Source organism: Chrysemys picta, chromosome 4 (genome assembly GCF_011386835.1).
Source record: "Chrysemys picta bellii isolate R12L10 chromosome 4, ASM1138683v2, whole genome shotgun sequence".
Classification (NCBI taxonomy): domain Eukaryota; kingdom Metazoa; phylum Chordata; order Testudines; family Emydidae; genus Chrysemys; species Chrysemys picta.
In genome coordinates, this window is record NC_088794.1 from 62,310,537 (window position 1) to 62,333,904 (window position 23,368).

At 45.2% G+C, this 23,368-nt stretch overlaps 1 protein-coding gene across 2 annotated transcripts in view; it reads right to left on the bottom strand.

The window, feature by feature from the left end:
• Positions 1-18,632, bottom strand: part of LMOD1 (leiomodin 1) — a 56,405-nt gene extending 37,773 nt beyond the window's left edge. For both annotated transcript variants that reach the window (XM_065592421.1, XM_065592420.1), the window contains exon 1: positions 18,199-18,632. In XM_065592421.1, coding sequence (XP_065448493.1) covers positions 18,199-18,459 — 261 coding nt within the window. In that variant the 5' untranslated portion in view covers positions 18,460-18,632. The remainder of the gene's footprint in view (positions 1-18,198) is intronic.
• Positions 18,633-23,368: the final 4,736 nt, after the last annotated feature.

Sequence of the window (23,368 nt, forward strand, 5' to 3'; positions counted from 1 at the left end):
CTACAGATGGTACTCAGAAGGCCTGATGAGCACCAGAAGGTCTCAAGATCTACATAACAGCCTCATTTTAGACAGGACCCAGCATAAAGGAAGACAGAATGGGACAAGAATGCTCAGTGAGAACCAAGAGTGTGGAGCAGCCCCACCAGCCCTGGCTGAGGTGGAGATGGAGAGCAGCTGACAAAGGGGAGGAGCCAGGGGAAGGGGATGAAGACTAAGACGAAGGGGAGGAGCAGGAGCCAGCTGTAGGGAAGTGAGTAGCCGTGACCAAGGGAAGACGCAGGCCCAGGAAAGCTGATGGTGAGTGGGAGCATCTCTGCCAGAGCCTTCTCCTTCCCACAGAGAACTGAGGGAGGCTGCCAACAAGTCAAGGCCGGTTCTTTGAATTTTCATACACCTGTTATCACAACATCTGGGCAAATGGGAGAGACTAATTAACTCAAACTGTCCACAACTAAGAGGACACACAGCTCCATTCCTTGTGCTCCCCAGCCAAGCATAAATAACCCAGGCATGGGCCATAGTCAACTAAATTCCTGGCAAAAAGTTGTGTCCTTGGCCATATTCTGAAGGTTACTAAACTCTGACTCCCAATGGCCACCAGAGGGAGCAGGATCTAAAGTGGGGCTCGGCTTGCCCCTGAAAATGCACTTTTAGGGACAGCTACTGCAGCAGGTCCTGGAGACAGAGGGGTCTAAAGGCCAGACGAGGATGCCCTTGCTTATACCAAGCCGAGTAGCACCTGAGTCTGAAAACAGTCACGTTATAATCAGGGTGTCTACTAGCAGAATAAAGTATGACTCAGTGTGAGCAAAGGGTCCCAATCTGCTCCTAAGGTAGCCAGGTCCTATGGGATATATTTTCCCCACCCCTGAGGAAGTCTGGCACTTCTCTACCTGAGCTCCTCTGACCACATCCATTCTCCAGTGGGGATCTGCCCTCCTTTTGGTCAGCTAAGCCCATTTTCCACATATGCTGAAGACTCTCCCAATGCCTTGGTGCACTGCCTTGCCAACCAGAGATCCTGTCTCTAGAGTTTCCCTAATAAGGCGATTCCCAGACTGCTGCTGACTTACATTTTGGCATATTTACATTTTTTGGCAAGACACAGTGTGACTCTGGCACTGGCAAATTGACATTGGTTTCCAGTGTCAAGCAAGGATGCCATTACTGTTACAGACCCTGCCTGGCCTCCCACCAACCCTGCATGTACCTAATGCATGAACAGCTTATTTTCTGTTCCTTAGCCATTCCTTTCATTTATGTTAACAAGAGGCACAAACTTATTCCACTTCCCCTCTGGTCAGGCCAATAGTCCTGAAACATGCTCCTACAGAACTGGAACACTGTTCTCCAGAGACTGACCTTTTCCTGGCCGTAAGTTTAGGGCTAAATTGGCCTTGCTTGCTGAACTGAATGCAGTGAACAGACCTTAAGATTCAGTTCTTTTGTCAAAAATGACATTTTACGAAAATAGCTTCATTTCCTTGTGGGTATTGTGAAGCAAGTGCCCAGAGATCTGATTAGGCTGCTGGATGCGTTGCACATGGACAGTTTTGTTTCTATAATAAACTCCATTTTTAGAAGTCTGCAGTCTCCCTTCCACCTGTTTCCCAAACCTGAGCCATTCTTTTTAGGTGACAGATCTGAGGAACTGTCCCAAATTGAGGTATCATTAGAGGAGGTTTCGGAATAAATTAATAAATTAAACAGCAATAAGTCACCAGGACCAGATGGTTTTCACCCAAGAGTTCTGAAGGAACTCAAATGTGAAATTGCAGAACTACTAACTGTAGTCTGTAACCTATCATTTAAAATCAGCTTCTGTACTAAATGACTGGAGGAAAGCTAATGTGACGCCAATTTTTAAAAAGAGCTCCAGAAGTTATCCCAGCAGTTACAGGCCTGTAAGCCTGACTTCAGTTCCGGGCAAACTGGTTGAAACTATAATAAAGAACAATATTGTCAGACATGTAGATGAACATAATTTGTTGGTGAAGAGTCAACATGGTTTTAGTAAGGGGAAATCATGCCTCACCAATCTACTAGACTTCTTTGAGGGAGTCAACAAGCATGTGGACCAAGGGGATCCAGTGGATATAGTGTACTTAGCTTTTCAGAAAGCCTTTGTCAAGGTCCCTCACCAAAGGCTCTTAAGCAAAGTAAGCTGCCATGGGATAAGAGGGAAGGTGCTCTCATGGATTGGTAACTGGTTAAAAGATAGGAAACAAAGGGTAGGTACAAATGGTCAGTTTTCACAATGGAGAGAGGTAAATAGTGGTGTCCCCCAGGGGTCTGTTCTGGGACCAGTCCTATTCAACATATTCATAAATAGGGTGACTAGATGTCCCAACAGTCCTGATATTTGGGGCTTTTTCCTATATAGGCTCCTATTACCCCCCCACCCCTGTCCTGATTTTTCATACTTGGTATCTGGTCACTATTCATAAATGATCTGGGAAAAGGGCTAAACAGTGAGATGGCAAAATTTGCAGATGATACAAAATTACTAAAGATAGTTAAGACCCAAGCAGACTGCGAAGAGCTACAAAAGGATCTCTCAAAACTGGGTGACTGGGCAACAAAATGGCAGATGAAATTTAATGTTGATAAATGCAAAGAAAGCATAATCCTAACCATACATATAAAAATATGGGGTCTAGGTTAGCTGTTACCACTCAAGAAAGATCTTGGAGTCATTGTGGATAGTTCTCTGAAAACATTCACTCAATGTGCAGCGGCAGTCAAAAAAAACGAACAGAATGTTGGGAGTCATTAAGAAAGGGATAGATAATAAGACTGAAAATATCATATTGCCTCTATATAAATCCATGGTATGCCCACATCTTGAATACTGCGTGAAGATGTGGTTGCCCCATCTAAAAAAAAAGATATATTGGAATTGGAAAAGATTCAGAAAAGGGCAACAAAAATGATTAGGGGAATGGAATAGTTTCTGTACAAGGAGAGATTAAAAAGACTGGGACTGTTCAGCTTGGGAAAGAGACAACTAAGGGCGGGATATGATAGAGGTCTATAAAATCATGACTGGTATGGAGAAAGTAAATAAGGAAGTGTTATTTACCCCTTCGCATAACACAAGAACCAGGAGGTGACCTGATGAAATTAATAGGCAGCAGATTTAAAACAAACAAAATGAAGTATTTGTTTACACACTGCACAGTCAACCTGTGGAACTTCTTGCCAGAGGATGTTGTGAAGGCCAAGACCATAACAGGCTTTAAAAAAGAACTAGATAAATTCATGGAGGATATGTCCATCAATGGCTATTAGCCAGGATGGGCAGGAATGGTGTCCCTAGCCTCTGTTTGAATGAGCGACAGGGGATGGATCACTTGATTACCTGTTCTGTTCATTCCCTCTGGGGCACCTGGTACTGGCCACGGTTGGAAGACAGGATATTGGGCTAGATGGACCTTTGGTCTGACGCAGTAGGGCCAGTCATATGTCCTATCTAATCTGTTGTGGATGTTCTGATTATCCATATTTAAAATGTCTATTTCTTTTTGGAAACCTGCTCAACTCTTGGACACATTAATATCTTGAGGCAATGAGTTCCACAGGTTACATATGCATTCTTTAATTACAACTTTTAAATTTGTTACCTTTCAACTTGTATTAGGAGAGTGTAAACAGAAACACCAGATCAACCTTCTCAAATCATTCATTATTTTTTACACCTTCATTGTGTCCCCTCTTATGTGTCATAGAATATCAGGGTTGGCCCAGGCAGGAGACCAAACTGTGCCTACTGAGCTCTAAGGAGCAACAGAGACTGTGGGTATTCCACCTTCCCACCTCCCATACTGGCCTGTGATGAAAGTAGCTCAATAAGCTGTAACCTTTGCTACCATACTGGGAAAGGGAGGTCATATTGAGGGCCTTAGCGAGCTTCTAAGGCCACTGAATTCGCCAGGAAGCACGGGACCCACCAATACAGGCTTGGAGCTTTGTCACAGAGGATACAGGCAAGATTTTTTCCTGCTGTAGATTGCAAGGCAATGTCTTGATAGTTTCCACACTCCAACTTATCTCCTTTCTTAAAGATTATAACAATGCTAGCATTTCTCAAGTCTTCTGGAATCTTCTCATACCAGATATGAAGAAAAAGTTTGTGGAGCTTTGTTACCAGTTCTTCACCTCCAAACTTGTAGACTTCAGCTAGTATGCCATCTGGCCCTGCTGCCTTGTTCTTCTTCGTTTGCATAATGGCTTGTGTTACTTCTTCAAGGGGGGGGGGGCTCAGCAAGAGATTCTCTTTCAGGTCATTGATGTCATTGTGCGCTGGGATAGAGATTATAAGAAAAGCCTATTTTTCTCCTCCCCCAGTTATGCACCTAAATACCTTGAGGCCCTGGATTTTGGGGACTTCTGAAACTTTTACCCAGAACAGGATACTTAAATAAAGCAGGTTTCAGAGTAGCAGCCGTGTTAGTCTGTATCCGCAAAAAGATGAACAGGAGTACTTGTGGCTCCTTAGAGACTAACAAATTTATTAGAGCATAAGCTTTCGTGGACTACAGCCCACTTCTTTTTCGGATGCATATAGCTATATGCATCCAAAAAAGTGGGCTGTAGTCCACGAAAGCTTATGCTCTAATAAATTTGTTAGTCTCTAAGGAGCCACAAGTACTCCTGTTCTTTTTTTAAATAAAGCAGAGTCATCCAAATGAAGGGGCACATGGTCTGTGGGCCAAGAGGTGAGACTTTTGCATCAAATGGAACAAATTGCAGTTATCTTCATCTGGAGAGATGGCCTATGTAGAGTAAAGCTTCTAAAACTGCTGGACTCTGGCTTGTCCCAAGTGTCTTGGCACTTACCAATTCAGCCTGATCTAGCTGGTCGATAACTGGTCTGTTTACATTTCCTCTTTGGTTGGCCCACTGCTGTGCCACCTAAACTCACCTAATTCCTCACCACTTTACAGCACATTCAGAACAGATGGATACAAGTGAAATATTTGGTCCCAGTTCTGGTCACTGCTCAATCTGGCCTGATAATGAGTCAAATGGAAACATGGCTCTTCCCCAAGTATGAAAGTCTTAATCAGAAGTGACCTGATCTTGGTTCTCTCATCAGGAGGTGATATATTCATGGTCCCCTTCATTACCTTATTTTTGCAATTTAGCTATTTCCTAGGATTCCATGGGTGTTATTTATCCCTATTTGCCACTAAGCTTTTGGTAAAGGTAGTGAGGGAACTGAGAAGGGATCATGTAGTTTCATCATGTGATATTTCACCATGATGATGTTTTGCCACCATCAATTCACAGTTGGTTTGGAAACATTTGAAAAGAACCCTCTTCATTTGATGCTTCTATCCCCACACTGCACATGTTACCAGGGCCGGCTCCAGACACCAGCTTAACAAGCAGGGGCTTGGGGCGGCCAAGGGAGAGGGGCAGCACCTGCGGCAATTTGGGGGTGGCATGTCCCTCGCTCCCTCTAGGAGTGAAGGACCTGCCGCTGAACTGCCGCTGCTGATCGCGGCTTTTTTTTTTTTTTTTTTGCTTGGGGCGGCAGAAATGCTGGAGCCAGCCCTGCGTGTTACCATGGGGGAAAATATAATTGCCCTGAAAATGTCATCTCCTATGAAATACAGAGAGAGGATGCATGCTCCAAAGTGCCACGGTGCCCAGTGAGACATGGGGAGGATTGAGTGACACAGCTGGTTCAGTGTGACTGCCCCATTGGGAGTTGAGTCAGAGAGGCCATTTTAATGTATGAATGACGTAATAATGCTGAGGGGAAGAGCGATACATAAAGCATCTGAATTCCCTTCCTGCTCTATAAGTCAACTTACCAGCTAACCATAAATAGAAAATAAATACAATTCCCTCATCAGTGGGAGCTCAGTCCATATAAATTAAACAATACTGTTTCTCCATGTATTTCACTGCAGTCCTATATAGCTGTCCTTTAGGTAAATATGGAATTAAGATGCTTTTATAGTTTGGTTAGAAATTCAAAGCCATTTTCTCCCTCCATTTGTGCTCTTAGATGGAACTAAGATTTTTCAGCTAGGAAGTTTGGTTTTGGAACATCTTAAAATCCTCTGGCCAAACTTTATACTGCAACTCACCCAGTTCCTTTGGAAAACCCTGCAAATGTCCGTTTTCCTAATAGTATTAGAAACAATATTTTTATGTCATTGTCTTACACAGAGTTTACATGAAAATGCAGTTCATATCTGTGTATATATCATCCTAATTGTTCCTGCTTTTCATTAAACTGCAAACTTTTCCTATTTCCATAGTTTGTCCTTTTCCTTTTTAACCAGACCATTGTGCTGTTCCTTTGCTGTCTAGGAGCTCATACCCCTCATTGCGATGCTTGTTAGGTTTCTAAACACAAAGAGCAAACCTTTACTTTGTCTACAATAATTTTAAACTTAAAAAAAATTGGGGGGGGGGGGGAGAAAAGAAAAAGGAAAGAACACAAGTAAAGCTTTAATAAAGCTTTTGATATGGTCTCCCACAGTATTCTTGCCAGCAAGTTAAAAAGTATGCATCAGATGAATGGACTATAAGGTGGATAGAAAGCTGGCTAGATCGTCGGGCTCAACGGGTAGTGATCAATGACTCGATGTCTAGTTGGGAGCCAGTATCAAGCGGAGTGCCCCAGGGGTCAGTCCTGGGACCAGTTTTGTTCAACATCTTCATTAATGATCTGCATGATGGAATGGATTGCACCCTCAGCAAGTTCGCAGATGACACTAAGATGGGGGGAGAGGTAGATATGCTGGAGGGTGGGGATAGAGTCCAGAGTGACCTAGACAAATTGGAGGATTGGGCCAAAAGAAATCTGATGATGTTCAACAAGGACAAGTGCAGAGTCCTGCACTTAGGACAGAAGAATCCCATGCACCGCTACAGGCTGGGGACCGACTGGCTAAGCAGCAGTTCTGCAGAAAAGGACCTGGGGATTACAGTGGACGAGAAGCTGGATATGAGTCAGTCTGCTCTTGTTGCCAAGAAGGCAAACGGCATTTTGGGCTGCATTAGTAGGAGCATTGCCAGCAGATCAAGGAAAGTGATTATTCCCCTCTATTTGGCACATCTAGAGTACTGCATCCAGTTTTGGGCCCCCCACTACAGAAAGGATGTGAACAAATTGGAGAGAGAGTGTCCAGTGGAGGGCAACGGAAATTATTAGGGGGCTGGGGCACATGACTTATGACGAGAGGCTGAGGATACTGGGCTTATTTAGTCTGAAGACAACAGTGAGAGGGGATTTGATAGCAGCATCTCCATCCTTAGAGGTTTTTAAGGCCTGGCTTGACAAAGCCCTGGTTGGGATGATTTAGTTGGGGTTGGTTCTGCTTTGAGCAGGGGGTTGGACTAGATGACCTTCTGAGGTCCCTTCTAACCCTAATCTTCTATGATTCATGACAGAGAGTACGGGATGTGGGTCTGTTCTGCAACCAGCTATAGAATGGCTGAGAACAGAGTCCATGTGTGCCCTTCTCTGTAGTTACAGGGGGAGTGTAAAACTGATCAGCTGCAAATTTTTGCTGCTGGTAAACTCCATTTATGAGCAATTTAATATAATAAAACGTATTCTTCTCTGTTTGATCATCAAGAAGTTAGGTGAACAAAGATGAAATGAGCCCCTCAAAAAACAAACAATCCTCTTTTCTACTAATATAGCCATATAGTGCAAAGTATCTGAAGACACAAACAGCTACTGCAGACAGCTATATATCATGCCTGCAAAGTCTCAAGTGTCTTTCCCCTGTTTTTAAAGAACTGATTGTAGGTTATGATACCCTGCCTATTCCATATTCCAGAAACTGGAGTGGATTTAATTCCCTATAATTAAAGTTAGAGAAAGAACAGGGATTAGTTGTTCTATTCCAGATTGTTAGAGAATGTTTCTCCAAAGGCTTCATTTTGGTATTTTGTAAAAATTGTTGTAAGAAAGACATATAGGCCCCTGGGATTGAGAGTGGTCACTGCCTGTTCCATCTCCAGCTGCTGTCTGCTGAAATAGCCCCTATCCAGAACAGACACACTTTTGTCAGTCTGCATTCACTTTTCAGTGCACTGTGTGTGTGTGTGTGTGTATTAGTGGGGGGGATGCATGTCCCACAGCCTCTTCCCCATTCCTGGACCCACAGCAGCATCTGTCCTTCCCCAATTTCACAGAAAGGGGGTGATCCACGTGCAGCCAGGGAGGGTAACCTCGCACACCCCCATGGTCATTGCTACATCCTATTATTGCTTTGAAGACCAGGCTAAATGAAGACCCCCCCAGACAGTGAGGTTACAGGAGACTATGACAATGCCCAGAGCAAGGTCTACAGGAGGAGAAGTGTGTGTTGGGGAGTGGGGAGGAGGGGAGAAAGATGGTCTCCAGAGTCGATGAAGGAATATACCTGGCAAGTCTACAGAAATGGCTGGTAAACGAAGTAGCAGAGTTTACATGCATCAGTGTTAGTCACAAAATCATTAACATGTTTAGAAAATGATACAACCATTTGTTTTCTTCTTTTATGATTTCACTCAAGCCTGCCCCACCTACTCAAGTCTGGAGCATGTTTTTTCTAAACACTCTCAGGAAAAAATAGCAAGCTCAGGAGTATGCCCATGAAATTTAAGAAACTCTCTCAGATCTCCACAGCTTCCACACAGAGTTAAAGTTTCATAGATTTAGCTTTTGGTGGCATCGTCTTCCAAAGATGACACAAGCATTAATCTGGTATTCAGGACTGCACAGCATGAAGTACTGTACCAGCTCAAGTAACAATTCAGAGAGAGTAGTAGGAACCTTTGGGAGACCTTTATTGGGAACTCAAGTATACGTTTTTGGTGCTATTGACTGCTGCTCTCCAACTGAATATTGTTTTCGTATATCGGTGCCTCTTAGAATTGGTTCCTTGGGGCAATCCAGTCAAAATGAAAGATTTTCAGCCAATATTACACCAGTTAGGGATAACACCCAATGTTTCCATTGCTCTACATTCTCCAACTGTCCTCTGAAAACTAGACGCATCAAATGCGGTACATTTGGAGTACGTAAACTACTTCTGAGATCTCTTTTCAGCAGTTGTTAATACCAAAACACGGCACAGAAGAGCAAAGTTCTGCCCAGCAGCATTGTTATTTAACAAAAGATAAACTGTATTGCTCCAAAACATAGGGAAATCCTCAAGCATATTGGTTCAGACAAAACCTCCTGTAGGACATGGGACATGTGAACAATGGGAGGCGCTTGAAGGTTTAATTGCTCTGAAATGGGAGTCTGTCCTCTCTGAACATTAGTGTATGTGAGGACCATTCCCGAAGATTGGGAATAACAGAGGTGTTGGAAAACTCAGCAGAGGTAGCTCAAATTCTCTTTTGGGGAGGGTTCATTTTTTAAGTTTTGTGAGGCTATCTAGTGCTCAGAAATACAGAGACCCATTGCCTTAGGGACAGTCAGCAGCTGCTCTGCACATTTGCCAATTTACCAATACCCTGACTTGCAATACCCACTGCTATTCCACTCCTGGTCCCCCAAGGAGCTTCACTCTTGGCTTTCAGAAGCCCCTGCTATTCCAGTGCCAAATCCCAAAGTGCTTACTCAGGGAAAACTCCACTCCTTCTGGCTTATGTTTGGGGCACCTTTTACAGGCTCCATGACTGGAAAGCAGGTTGCTGATCAGAAGTCTCTAATGGTGCAGTTTGGGAGACCCTAGAAGACTACCCCCATAAAACAGTATTTATTTTTGGTACTAGGATAGTGCCCCAATGTGCTAGCACTTTTCACACATAGAAGAAGATGCAGACTCTGCTCAGGCTGGTGTGAAAAGCATGGAGGAGTTGTTGTTGTGAGTGAGGCTGTGGATGGATGGGGACCCTAAAGGAGAAACTAAAATTCCCACTAAGTGTAAAAGGGGCAGAGAGGCAAAGCAAAGAGTCAATCTATTGATGTGGAGGGTGAAGGAAGCACCAAGGCCCATGGGTTTCTGCTGTAAAGGCAAATAGCAAGAGAAGGGGTAGATCTACTCCTAGAGAGAGATCCACAATGAGGCTTACGAGCCTACCTGACAGTTTAGACCTAAGTCCAAAATCAGTACTTGGTCCTGCTAGTGAAGGCAGGGGGCTGGACTCGATGACGTTTCGGGGTCCCTTCCAGTTCTATGAGATAGGTATATCTCCATATATTATTTAGACACCATCGAGAGTCACAAAATCCCTGCTCAGCTGCTACCTAGCCTTGAAGGTTCCGATTATGGTTGCCAACTTTCTGATTGAAGAAAACCAAACATCCCCTTCTCTGAGTCCCCACCCACTCCATCCCCCTTCCCTCTGTTGCTCACTCTCCCCCACCCTCGCTCACTCATTTTCACCGGGCTGGGCAGGGGTTTGGGGTGCAGGAGTGGGTGAGGGCTCTAGGCTGGGGATGTGGGCTCCAGGGTGGGGCCAGAAATGAGGGGTTCAGGGTGCGGAAGGGGGCTCCAGGCTGGGGCAGGGGGCTGGGGTACAGGAGGGCTCTGGCTGAGGGTGTGGCCTCTGGGGTGAGTCCAGGGATGAGGGGTTTGGGATGCAGGAGTGGACTCTGGGCTGGGGCGGAGGCATTTAGAGTGTGGGAGGGGGTGTGGGCTTCAGGAGGGAGTTTGGGTGTGGGAGGTGGCTCAGGTGCTGGTGCAGGGGATTGGGGTGAGAGAAGGGTAGGGGTGAGGGCTCTGGGGTGGGGCTTGGGATGAGGGGTTTGGGGTGCAGGAGGGGGTTCTGAGCTGGGGCCAAGGGTTTCAGAGTGTGGGAGGGGGCTCAGAGCTGGGGCAGGGGGTTGGGGCACAGGAGGGGATGAGAGGTGCGGGCTCCAGGCACTCCTCACTTCATGCAGCTCCTGGGAAGCAGCTGGCATATCCCTCTGGCTCCTAGGCCTAGGGACAGGCAGGGGGCGTTGCGCACTGCCCCTCATCTCAGGTGCTGCCCCTGCAGCTCCCATCGGCTGCTATTCCTGGCCAATGGGAGCTGCAGAGCCGGCGCTCGGGGCGGGGGGCAGCACGTGGAGCTGTGCTTAGGAGCTGGAGGGACATGCCAGCCACTTCTGGGAGCTGTGTGGAGCTGGCCGCTGTGGCCAACTGGACTTTTAATGGCTTGGTCAGCTGTGCTGACTGGAGCAGCCAGGGTCCCTTTTCGACTGGGCGTTCCGGTCAAAAATCGGATGCCTGGAAACCCTAGTGCCAATGTTTCTGCCAGTAAGGTTGTGCACAGCCACCTCAGTCAGGATGCCTGGGCGCCTACCTCCTGCCCAAGCTCCAGTGGGATCTTCAAATAAGTTATCCCTCCTCCTCTTGCCTGGGGGCCCAATTCAGAAGGCATGCTCAGAGCATGCCTCAACCTCCCCAAACAGACTGGGGAAGAGAGAGAAGTAGCAACAGCCTTTGGCCTACTGGTTCATACACTCACCAGGACAAGGGAGACACATGCTCAATTCCCCACTCTGTGGAGCAGGGATTTGAACTTTAGAGCTCTGGCTAATGGACTATGGGATGCTCTGGAGCGGGTCGCTCTCTCTCTCCTGTTGAAGTTGTTCTACTGTATATAAATAGTTAAATACACAGGGAGCCAGACAAAGAGTCTATAGCTCAGGGGTTAGACTGCTCAGCTGAGGCACCCAAGTTCAAATCCCTGCTCCCCAGCAGGCAGTGGGCGGAACTGGATCTGCAAGCGTACTCTGCCCACTGGGCTAATGGTTGTATGGGAGGCTTCCTGTCCTGTTTCTTGCAAAAAGCAGCTTGAGGATCGAACCCCAGGAGACGTTTCATAGGAGAAAGCCCCAAGCAAAATAGGTGCATAGCTTCCTTTGAAGGGTGGGGCTTAGCTCACGCCCCTCTGCTTGGCATTTTCATTAGTTAGTTTAGGTGGCTCCCCACTCGGCAGGCAGGCTTTTGAGGATCCCATTCTTACGCTTGTATCTCTCCCCATGCAACTGACCTGGGGGTGTGGATTCCATTGGGAGCAGGGGCCCTAAAGGTTAAGCACTGAAGTGCTCAGCATTACGGTACCAAAGTCCCTTTGTTCTAAGCCCTAGAGTCTGAGCCTACAGGCACCCACCCTTTTCTGGAGCAATTCCATTTCTTGCCACCTATCCTCTGCCCCCAGGCCAGCAGCAGGAGTCCAAGGAGTGCCATAGTATCAGCATATAACCCTTCCTAAGCTGCTCATGACAATTGCCAGGAAGGTGGAACAAGCCCTTGGGGCACGCCACGGAGCACAGAGAGGTAGGGGTCATTGGTTCCATGCTCCAGCAATGGGAATTCCAGGGTCTCAGGAGAGAAGCCACATGAATCCAATGGCGAGGGCAGCACATACCAAACCAGGTGCTATCCCCTGGGGGTAACCTTATTAACCCAAATATGTCGGCACATGAGTGTCATGTGAGCACACTACTGAGTGGATTAAAAACTTTAATAAACTGCACACAGCAGGAGGGCTAAGGGTACAGATCTGGATTTGAAAGAAGTGTGTGTGTACCACCCCGTCACATACACCCCCTTTCCTGTCTATAAAGTCCCCAGAGATAGTGTGTGTGCAGAACATAAACAAAGGGGAGAGGGTCTGGCAAATAGTTAGTAGAAATAACTCTAGACAGAACCCAGCAGGACAACTCTTTACCCAGTTCCTCAAGCCCCAAAACAAGAGAGGGAGAGACAAGGAAATCCAAAGCACAATTCCTGGTGCTCAATAATACTCTCCCCACAAGAACAACCCCCCCCCCCATATATATGCAGTGATTCCTGCATCGAGCCCATAGCTTGTGATTGAATTAGAGCTTATGTTTTAGAAAGAGACATCTAATCCTGGTTAAAGACTTCCAGCAATGGAGAATCCATCACATCTCCTTAGATACACTGTGCCAATGGTTAATTACCCTCACCATTAAAAATGTGCACCACATCTCTAGCCTGCTTCAGCTTCTAGCCATTGGATCTTATGCTGCCTTTGTCTGCTAGATTATAGAGCCCTCGGCTATTGGAAATCTTGTAGATCCCGGACCTAAATTTCATCTCAATGCCTAGTTTCACGTAAGCCCCCTGATACATGGATCTCTGTGCAGGTCTGAGGTTCTGGTAAGTGCTTCTAAAGAGAGACATGTTCCTAAGGCTAATGACTGAACTGGGAGATATTTTCACTCACTAGCAACAGGAAACAAAGGTTCATTAATACATAACCAAGATGTGGACTTGGCTCCCCAGTGCAGAGAAGCTCACTTCTATTTTGGGTTGTTTATAAACAGCTTCATGGTTACCCAAGTTTGCCCTTTTCACCTCACTCCTCCAAGATTCAGCAGGCATTTGGGGTGTCTGGAGCTAGTCCTCAGAAAAAAAATCAGTTCAAGAGATACTTCAAAGGTTAGCAGGGCTGAGTCCCTTTCTGTATGATACTATAGTTTGCTCCTGTATATTTTGCCAGATCCAGGAAAACTGATCAGTTCTTCCCAAACAAGAGCTACAGCAGAGCTAGAATGGTCTCCAAGTGCTTCGAAGAGTTCTCATAAATATTAATACTCTGCTACTAAGAAGAAGGGGGGGAGGGGCAGCAGGAAAAGTGCAATGTGTTTACAATCCACACCCACATTGGTAAGTATCATTTTAGCCTAGCAGTCTGGTAAAATCTCTTTAAAAGATGCATATTTGAGGTATCAGCAAAATTCTCACCACTGCCTGGGTTAGCATGAACAGCCCTCCTCCTGTAATCCTCGAAAAAGGCACTGCAATGTTAAACAAAACCAGGCAACCTCTGGGGAGGCTGCGAGGCTCTGTATTGCCTGTCATTGGACCTATGAACACCCATGCTGCCTTGCAAAGTTAGCTGCTTAGCAATAATGTCATGCAGCATGAGGTTCTAACATGGAGCTAAAAAGAAAATCCCCTGGATATTTAATATTAGTGTCCCTTTTCTACAATGTTTCGGATTCAGGCACTTTCTATAGTTTAAGGAAGAAAAAAAAACCTGGTCTCATTTCCAGCTACTGGAAACTCAGACCCAATAGATTAGAAACATTTTAAAGATTTTACACGTTTCTAAAGTCATTACAGTCAAAAGAAACTTTACGCCCTTCCCTTGTTGGTCCTCGCCCTGTCCCTTCCTCACCCGTGCTTCCAATTCTGTTTTCTGCTTGTAACATTTTTGCTTGATTTATTTAATCAGGAGCATGAGACCAAATACATGCGGGCTTGTAAAGCACAAAGCTGAAAGCTAAGTGACTTCACCCCCTCCACAAGATGCAATAGTAGCTCCAAATGTACAGCCAAAGATGATGATATAAAATCTATACACAGGGAAAGTGATCTGTGTAGTCACTGGGCATTATTGCCATGGTATTAACTGATGACATGGAGAGCAAATCAGAAAGCTCCAACTGTGTCCTGTATGCTAAAGCTGTCTAACAAAATAATCGTAATTCTGTACATGCCTCCTACGTTCTAGAGAGTAACGAAAGTGGCCTGCTTTCAGGGATAGCCACTGTGGTTGCATGAGCTCTCTCCCAATCTGTGTGGCCCACGACAGAGCAGAAGGCACTGAACTGCTAGTGCTGGGACTTGGTCTTTCACAAGTGCTAATCTCCAGTTTCTAACAATGCCAAGATGGGGGGAAAGGGTGGAGGGATATTTTTTGTTTTCCCTCCAGGGGTGGAAATAGAAGTAGTAAGTTAGCTCCACAATATCCAATTACTGCAATGCAATCTAACTGGGCCAATTTTACCAAAGAGTTTGACGAATAGCCAATACGCTTTGTTTTCCACAGGCTGAGGGTCAACTAAGAGAGAAAGCAGCACCCTCAAGACGCCAGGATCACAGCCCCATCCTTTCAGCCACAGAGCAACTGACCTCACTGTTCTCCTTTAAATCTCTTCTTACTATGCACTTCTACTCTGATAAGTGAGTCATTCTCACAGTCCTTCCCCTCACCCACTCCACCATAAAGTCCTTTTCCTACAACACACATACTCACACCCCTGGGGTGAATTTCCATAATTTCCAACTTATTTAAAGTTTAATTTTAATGACAACATTCCTAGCTTTCTAGTTTTCGAAAATCACATTTTCCTTCCTCTTCCTTTATATTACAGATACTTTCTCATCTAACTCCAGTTCAGGGTTGGTGTTGCCTGTGAATAAAAACTATGTGCCATCACCATAGATGCCAAATGCAAGAAGTAGCAGAAGCCTTCTTACAATCTATTGAGAACCAGTGCATCTTATGCAGCCTGTTTATTTAGGCTTTCCAAATGACAGCTCTTGAATGCTCACTGTGAACTTGGGTTATCTGCATGCCATTGCAGAATGCTGACTGTCACAAGCCCTTCCTAACATCATTTGGTAGATTCATAGACCATAAAGCCAGAAAACACCATTGTGATCATCTAGTCTGACCTTCTGCATAACACAGGCCAATGGACTGAATCAATTCCTATTTAAACTAGAGCAGATCTTTTAGAAAAACATCCAGTCTTGATTTTTAAATTGCGAGTGACGGAGAACCCACCACAGCCCTGGGTAAGTTGTTTCAATGGTTAATTACTCTCACTGTTAAAAATTTGCACCTTATTTCTAGACTAATGTCTAGCTTCACCTTCCAGTCAGTGGATTTAGTTAGACCTTTGTCTGCTAGACTGAAGAGCCTGCTGTCATGAAATTGCTGTTCCCATGTAGGTACCTAGGGCTCCAAAAAGGGACTTAGGCACTGTAATGTGTAACTCCAAGGTGCCCGGCCACCTCACAGAATTCTCAGCCCTGTGTTAGGTGTCCATGCTCCCTATACCATGCGTGGAGAGAGTTAGACATCCAAGAAAGGGATCTCAGAAGCCAACAAGCTGCCTAAGCTGACCAGGAGTGAAATGTATCCAAAAAACAACACACCAAAAAGCCATCCTATTAGAGACCTGGGTTCAAGTCCCTTCTCCAAATCAGGCAGAACAGGGATGTGAACATAGGTCTCCCCAAGCCCAGCTGAGTGCCCTGACCACTAGCATGAGGTGCACACACAATGTCAGCAATGCTTAAGTTGGACTTAGGCACCCGAGGACCTTTGTTGACCTAGACCTTATAGACTGTGATCAAGTCACTCTTTTCTTTTGTTATTGAGATTGAACTCCTACAGTAAGGCAGGGTTTCTAATCCTTTAATCATTCTCACGACTCTTCTCCAGTTTATCAACATCCTTCTTGAATTGTGGGCACCAGAACTGGATACAGGATTCCAGTGGTAGTTTCTCCAAATATATGACCCAAACACAGGGGTAATATAACCTCCCTACTCCTACTCAAGATTTCATTCTTTACACAACTATTTGTTTTATGGTAACAGGAATTCTTCATTCGGCCTGGTTTACATTGCAAAGAGCACATCTCCCATTGCATGCCAGTCAGCAAGTGAGAGAATAAATTTGGACCTGTGGTACTAAGGTGAACTGTACTTTACAGCCATAGTATCTAGATAGTGAGTTGTTAAGTACAGGCTCTGGGAGTGGGCAGAAGTCCATCAACCTACACAGAATGTCCCATATAGATCATTGTGGAAGTCAGTGAGTGCCCTGCTAGAGAAAAACGGCCAGGCCACATCAGAGTGAGACCAAATCTCCCAGCAGTATTCAAACCATAGGGAGTGGGGAGAGAGAAATATTTAACTCTTTGTTTAGATATCAAATATCTCGTTTGTTCCTTCTAAATTTGCAATTTTCTTCCCCTTAATATTCTGGCAGCACCCAGAAGCCCCAACCAGAATTGAGGCTCTATTACAACAAATGCCATACAAATACATAAGAAGACAATCCCTGGCTCAAAGGGTTTACAGTCTAGTCTAGGGCTTGCTTACTCAGCTGTGAGCTGGTAGATTCAAGGTGTTCCTGGATAAAGTGGAACAAATAAGAAATTAGGGTCAATACAGACTGTTAAAATGGGTATTTCACATAAGCCTTTACTATGCTAACTCTGTTTATATTCCTCAGTCCTGTCCTCTTACAGCACATATAGTCAGGCCTGGGACATAGAAGCTTGAAGACAAGTAGAGGGACCTATCATTCAGCCTTTTGGGTGCAGCTCCAGTTTGCCATAGCAAAAAAAAAACCAAACCCTTGCAGAAAATGGCAAATACAAGCCAACATTTCCCCACCCTCCCAAGGCTGAAGCAAATGTTGTGTATTCCTACTCCAGAGGGTAATAAATGTTGCAGAGAAATGGAATTGGCTTCCATCAAAGCTACATACAAGAAGCCACAAGCCAAACTCCTCATCAAGACTGAGAGCAAGCCATTGAAAGAGAGAAATTCACAGTAGCTGAGAAACTGATGAGACTTTCCAGGTAGAGAGAAAGAGAAAAAGAGAAATGAATAGAAAAGAAGCATAAATAAACCCAACTCTAACAAAAGAGTGAACTTCAGTTGAATTATGTTTACAGTAAAAATCACAAACCAAATAGCTTAGTGCAGGGGGTTCTCAAACTGGGGGTTGGGAGGTGTCAGCCACCCCAAACTCCGCTTTGCCTCCAGCATTTATAATGGTGTTAAATATATAAAAAAGTGGTTTTAATTGATAAGGGGGGGTCACACTCAGAGGCTTGCTATGTGAAAGGGGTCACCAGTACAAAAGTTTGAGAACCACTAGCTTAGTGCACTACAACACCTACTTCTGACACTGATTTTCAGAGGGACAGCAAACCCACCTCCCATCTTTTCTGCTATTCCAAGAAATCTTTCAAATATTGGTATATGATGAACTGAAAAGACCGGGGTAGTGGAACTCTCCAAAACCCAAGAGAACAAATGTGGAGAAACACACAACTGTGGATTGTTTTAATGCACTGAAATCTTGAGGTGTGTTCTGTTGGGAAAAGCTACCTCCCATAAAAGTCTTGCCAAAGGATGTTAACCTTACATTAATGAGTAGATTACCAGAGTCAAACAGAAATAAATTTCCAGGCAGTAGCAAGGGCTTCTGTACTTCTGAATAATGTTGGGATTTCAAGAATTTCCCTGACCCCTTCCCAATGCATCTGCCCATCCCCTGAATAGAAAGGGATGCCATTTAGATTTCTCAGAACCCAGCCATGGAGCATGCCTGCTCACTTCCCTACATGCCAATTGTTCCTAAATGTTAGTTTCCATTCTGTCCCCTAAGCTAGCCTGATGGAGTTCTCACCAAATGTCCCTGTTTACAACTCAAATACTGGTAGATGTGACTTACGTCCACTGACAGTTCCCGCTGAATAAGTTTCTTCGTCTCCTTTTCACAGTAGTTGAGCATTGCTTCTCGGTTGTATAAGCCAGTTGAGTGCTTGTCAGTTTGGTTTCTCTGCCTGAGCCCCACAGGGATACTTCCATCCGGATCAGCCACATCCAACTCCTTTTCTAGCTCTTCCATCTCCTCTGGAGACAAAGTAGACAATAAGCTATCAATATCTGGATCTTCACTGACTTGCCTTCTGTATTTTGCTACCCTAGACATCTTGGCAGTTTGTAGGTGAAGCACAGCTGTGACGATATGCAAAGCCACAGAGTGGAGGAAAATTAGTTAAATAATAGAAGACCAGAAGTTACTTCCCCCTCTCCCCACCATTCAGGTGCTGAAGTGTTAAATCTAAGCAGCTCTAACTTACTGCAACCCAGGATAAATTGGTTATAAAGGGAGGACCTGGGTTGGTACAATAGCTGGCCAATTACATTTAACAGCTGTACAGCCTGGTTCAGAAAAACCAATCAGGAAAAGCAGGAGGCGGGCTTTCTGTCTATCAGAGGAGTTTGAAACCTGAGGACATTCCAGGGAATCTGGAAGAGCTGCATGACCAAATTTAGTACTGAACATTTAGCCTTTTAAAGGCAATGGGACAACACATTGAGAAAATATGCAAAAACGCACAAGCTGCTAGGCTGGGGCTTTGAAATTAGGGAGGAAAGAACCAGAGCTGCAGATCTTTAGGATGTGTCCCTATGCAACTTCAAGATCTGACCATTAAAGCTACTTCTAACACACAGTTTGCTTCCCCATCACAGGGGTGAAATGTGTAGCTGGAACTCACATTCTGTCAATTCCCAGCTTTCTGCTGAATTTGACAATAGAATGCGGGAGACCATTATATGCCTGCACAGCATTTAAGAAAGTTTTCATTTTCACAAAATGTTCCCTGTATATATTTACAGTTCCCTGAAATCACTTACAATCTCCCGTCCTTTTAAAGCAAATCTACATTCTTTCATTTGGAAGCGCATACAATTCCTGCATTCCAAAAAAATCCATGAGTACATTGGATATTTCTGGCTATATATTTTTTTAAATTGCAGATAACTATTGCCTGATTGGTAAGTGTATTGGGTGAGTGTAGCGGGGTGGTCACCCTGCTCTGGCCCTGAAGGGGTTAAAGCAGCCCTGGAGAGGGCTGCAGCTGGGAAAAGGTAGGCTGATGGGAGAAAGCAGCCACAGCTGTGGCCAGCATAATCAGGGCCCGCCCAGCTGGCCCTGATAAGAGGGCTGTGGGCCAGAAGATAACATACACTCTCTCTTTAGCTTCTTGAGAGACAGACAGACCTGGCTGCCTGGGAGCTGAGAAGGGTACCTAAGGTGGAGCAGTGCTGGGGAAGGGCAGAGGGAGCTGGGGAGCTCTAGCCAGGAAAAAGCCCAGGCTGCAGGCCTTGCTAAAGGGTCCAAATAGGTACTGAGCCTCCGGAGATAGGCAAAGGCAGTAGGTCCTAATCCCCTTGCCAATGATGAGTGGTTTACAGACTGTAGTCTGCCCCAGGGAGAGGGGGCTAGATGATGACTGGCAGTAGCCACTGAGGTAAGGTGGGTTTAGAGGGTAGGGGTTCCCCTGGGAGGGGAAACCCAGAGCAAGGGGGTACTGTGATGGGCAGAACCCCTGGGCAAAGGGCACTGGGGTCTGGGAGGGACACAGGGGCAGCAGCAGGTGAGACACTGGCCTACGGAGGGCACTCTGGGCTGGAAAGAGCTAATTCCCGTGTTGCCCAGCAGGAGGCACTGTGCTGGTGAGTCTCACCCTGCCACAGTGAGCAATAGCAGGTGTCAAAAAAAGCAAGAGAAACCCACCCTGTTTTGAAAGAAGTGAGAAGCTGAGGAGGACGAAGTGGGAAAATGAGTATTTTCCTCTGGAAATGGTACCTGACCAGATCTGCAGCAAGCAGACCTGGATGACTATAAGTTCAGGGAGCTGGCAAAGGTTTGTAATTGACAGTTTTATCTTCACATCATCTTGGCTCTTAATCGTATTTTTCTTTTATGGAGGTATTAGCATAGCTCTAAATGGCTTAACTTCCCTATAGTATGTCACTGTGAGTACTTAGTGTATTAAAATATTTGTTCTCAAGTTAACTGCAATTCTGACCCCTTTGTGGCCCCCTTGATGACCCCCCTCCCCCACTTAGGTCTCAGGTCTCTAGCTGTCACCTTTCTCAGAGCAGAGACCCACAACTCTCTTTCTCTAGACCTGCAATCCACCATGATGCTCTCAGCAGTTCAGCGGGACCTGTAGTCCAGTTCTCTCAGGGGCAGTGACAGGGTTAATCAGTGACCAGCCAGACATCAGAAAGCAAAGTACTATTTATTCAGAACAAAACCATTATAGAGAAAACCTCTCTTAAAAAAAATAAACAGCTTATACACAGCCTAGAGTACCTGGTGCCAGCAAAATATTTCATGTTTGCTCAAGGGCAGGGGTTCTCAAATGTTTGTACTAGTGACCCCTTTCACATAGCAAGCCTCTGAGTGCAACCCCCCCTTTAAAACACTTTTTAATGTATTTAACACCATTATAAATGCTGGAGGCAGAGCGGGGTTTGGGGTGGAGGCTGACAGCTTGCGAACCCCCATGTAATAACCTTGTGACCCCCTGAGGGGTCCTGACCCTGTTTGAGAACCCCTGCTCAAGGGCCTCTCTCCCAGTCTGATGTTCATTTTTGGATCAAGGGGGAGTGGTGACCATTCTCCCAGATCAAGGCTGCCTCTTTATACAGTTTGCTGTTCTTTATTTGCCAGACCTCTTGAACCAGAGCAAACCAGTCTACACAATTTCCCTGGGGTGAAACTTCCAGACTTGTTATCATTTGAGGAGGCATTGGAGTGTGTTGAGCACTTAAAATACCTAGGTAGGATAACTATAATGAACACCAACCATCACTTAGAGATCTGACACAGAATGGGACTTGTGACTGCTGTTCTAGCATTCATTCACATTGGAGAAGCAAAGGTATTACCAGGAAGCGTAAAATTAAATTGCTGCTGTCTCTTGTCTTCGGCATTTTGCTATATGCATGTGAGACATTACGGAAACAGGACATTAAGAGGTTCTCTGCCCTCAAATGGAAATTCCACAGGCGACTGCTGCATGTTAGTAGTAGTTAGCACACGACTAACAAGGAGATAATTGCCCAAATTCACAGCATAACTGGAGTGATACCTGATCTCATCAAGATGATCCTAGATACGCAGAACCATGGGACTAGAAAGGACCGCAGGGGTCAGCTAGTCTCAGCCCCTGCCAAGATGCAGGATTTGTTGGGTACGATGAAGAAAACTTGAGCTTGTGGGGCACTTGGGTCAGATGAGCGGAGGGAGATGTTGCAGGGACTGGTGCCAATTTTCAGGGGAATGGCAACTGGGATTCAACAATGTGGCTGATTGGCCAGGATGTGGTACAGCACGCTTCTCAAAGCTGTGTGCAAAATATGGAGGAAGGTTGCTGGCCTCTGACTCCTGTGTATTTTGTTTACTGTACATTGGGATGTGGTGTGTGGCACTAGTAGAGAATGTATGTATTTAACACTCCCCTCTGTGATTTTAGTTCCTCCAGGAGATCGTTTAGCTCCCATTGTATTCCTGGTTCAATCACTAGCCAGTCCACAAAGATACATGTAACATTTATAAATTTAATAAAATAGTCTGAATATTCTGTGCTTCGTAAAAAGCACTGCATCTGTCGCATAAAGAACTTTGTAAACTACCTAACCCTAAATATCATACACAAATCAATGTATGTGCATGAAAACATAGGCTAGATACTTAGGAGATACACCAAACACATTCAGAGTATTTTACATACAGGCCTGTTTTCTAGCTGCCCTTTCTTGGGACAGTATCAGATAGGGGTTGGGAAAGTATGACATTCCCCAGGGTGCAACCTGAACTGCTGAGCTGGTAGGTCCCCTTAACTCTCCAGCCCAGGGTGCCTTTTGCAATGCTTTGCTAGTGAACAGCAAACCTCTCCAGGCTCTGATCACTCGCAGCATGCAAAGTCACTCCCAGCTCAGTACATGAATACTATGCCCAGCCATCCATGAATAGCGACAGGGTGATGCTCACGTTCCCCTCAGTCCAAGCCTTGCCTCCCAGAAATATGAGTTTTGTACCATTCAGTAGCTCACTGGACTGTACAAACTCATAAATCAGTCCATCATTCCAACAAAGGGTAATGAATGTGCACCAGCCTTTTTGTCTCACGGAGAGGCTTATAGATTCATAGATTCTAGGACTGGAAGGGACCTCGAGAGGTCATCGAGTCCAGTCCCCTGCCCGCATGGCAGGACCAAATACTGTCTAGACCATCCCTGATAGACATTTATCTAACCTACTCTTAAATATCTCCAGAGATGGAGATTCCACAACCTCCCTAGGCAATTTATTCCAGTGTTTAACCACCCTGACAGTTAGGAACTTTTTCCTAATGTCCAACCTAGACCTCCCTTGCTGCAGTTTAAACCCATTGCTTCTGGATCTATCCTTAGAGGCTAAGGTGAACAAGTTTTCTCCCTCCTCCTTATGACATCCTTTTAAATACCTGAAAACTGCTATCATGTCCCCTCTCAGTCTTCTCTTTTCCAAACTAAACAAACCCAATTCTTTCAGCCTTCTTCATAGGTCATGTTCTCAAGACCTTTAATCATTCTTGTTGCTCTTCTCTGGACCCTTTCCAATTTCTCCACATCTTTTTTAAAATGCGGTGCCGGCTTCCCAAACCCTTCAAACAAACACACTGGTTTAGATAAAACAGTAAAGCAAGTTTATTAACTAGAGAAAGATAGATTTTAAGTGATTTACAGGTGATAATGCGTACAGGTCAGAAGTGGTTACAAAAGAAACAAAAAGATAAAACCACAATCTAATTTCTAAACTTTACTCAGGCTAATAGTTCTAAAAGCAAAATAGGTCGTCTCACCATTAGCTGCAATGTATTTCACAGGGTGCTTCTTTTTTCCAGCCTAGGACCACTCCCCTTAGTTCAGTGTTCTTCGGGTATTCCTTGATGTCCTGGGAGGCGGAGTGGGGAGGTAGCCAGAGGCCTTTTCCCCCCTTCTTATATTCTGACCCTTTGTATTGAAAAAGTCTTTGCTGGATAATGGGGTCAGCAGTT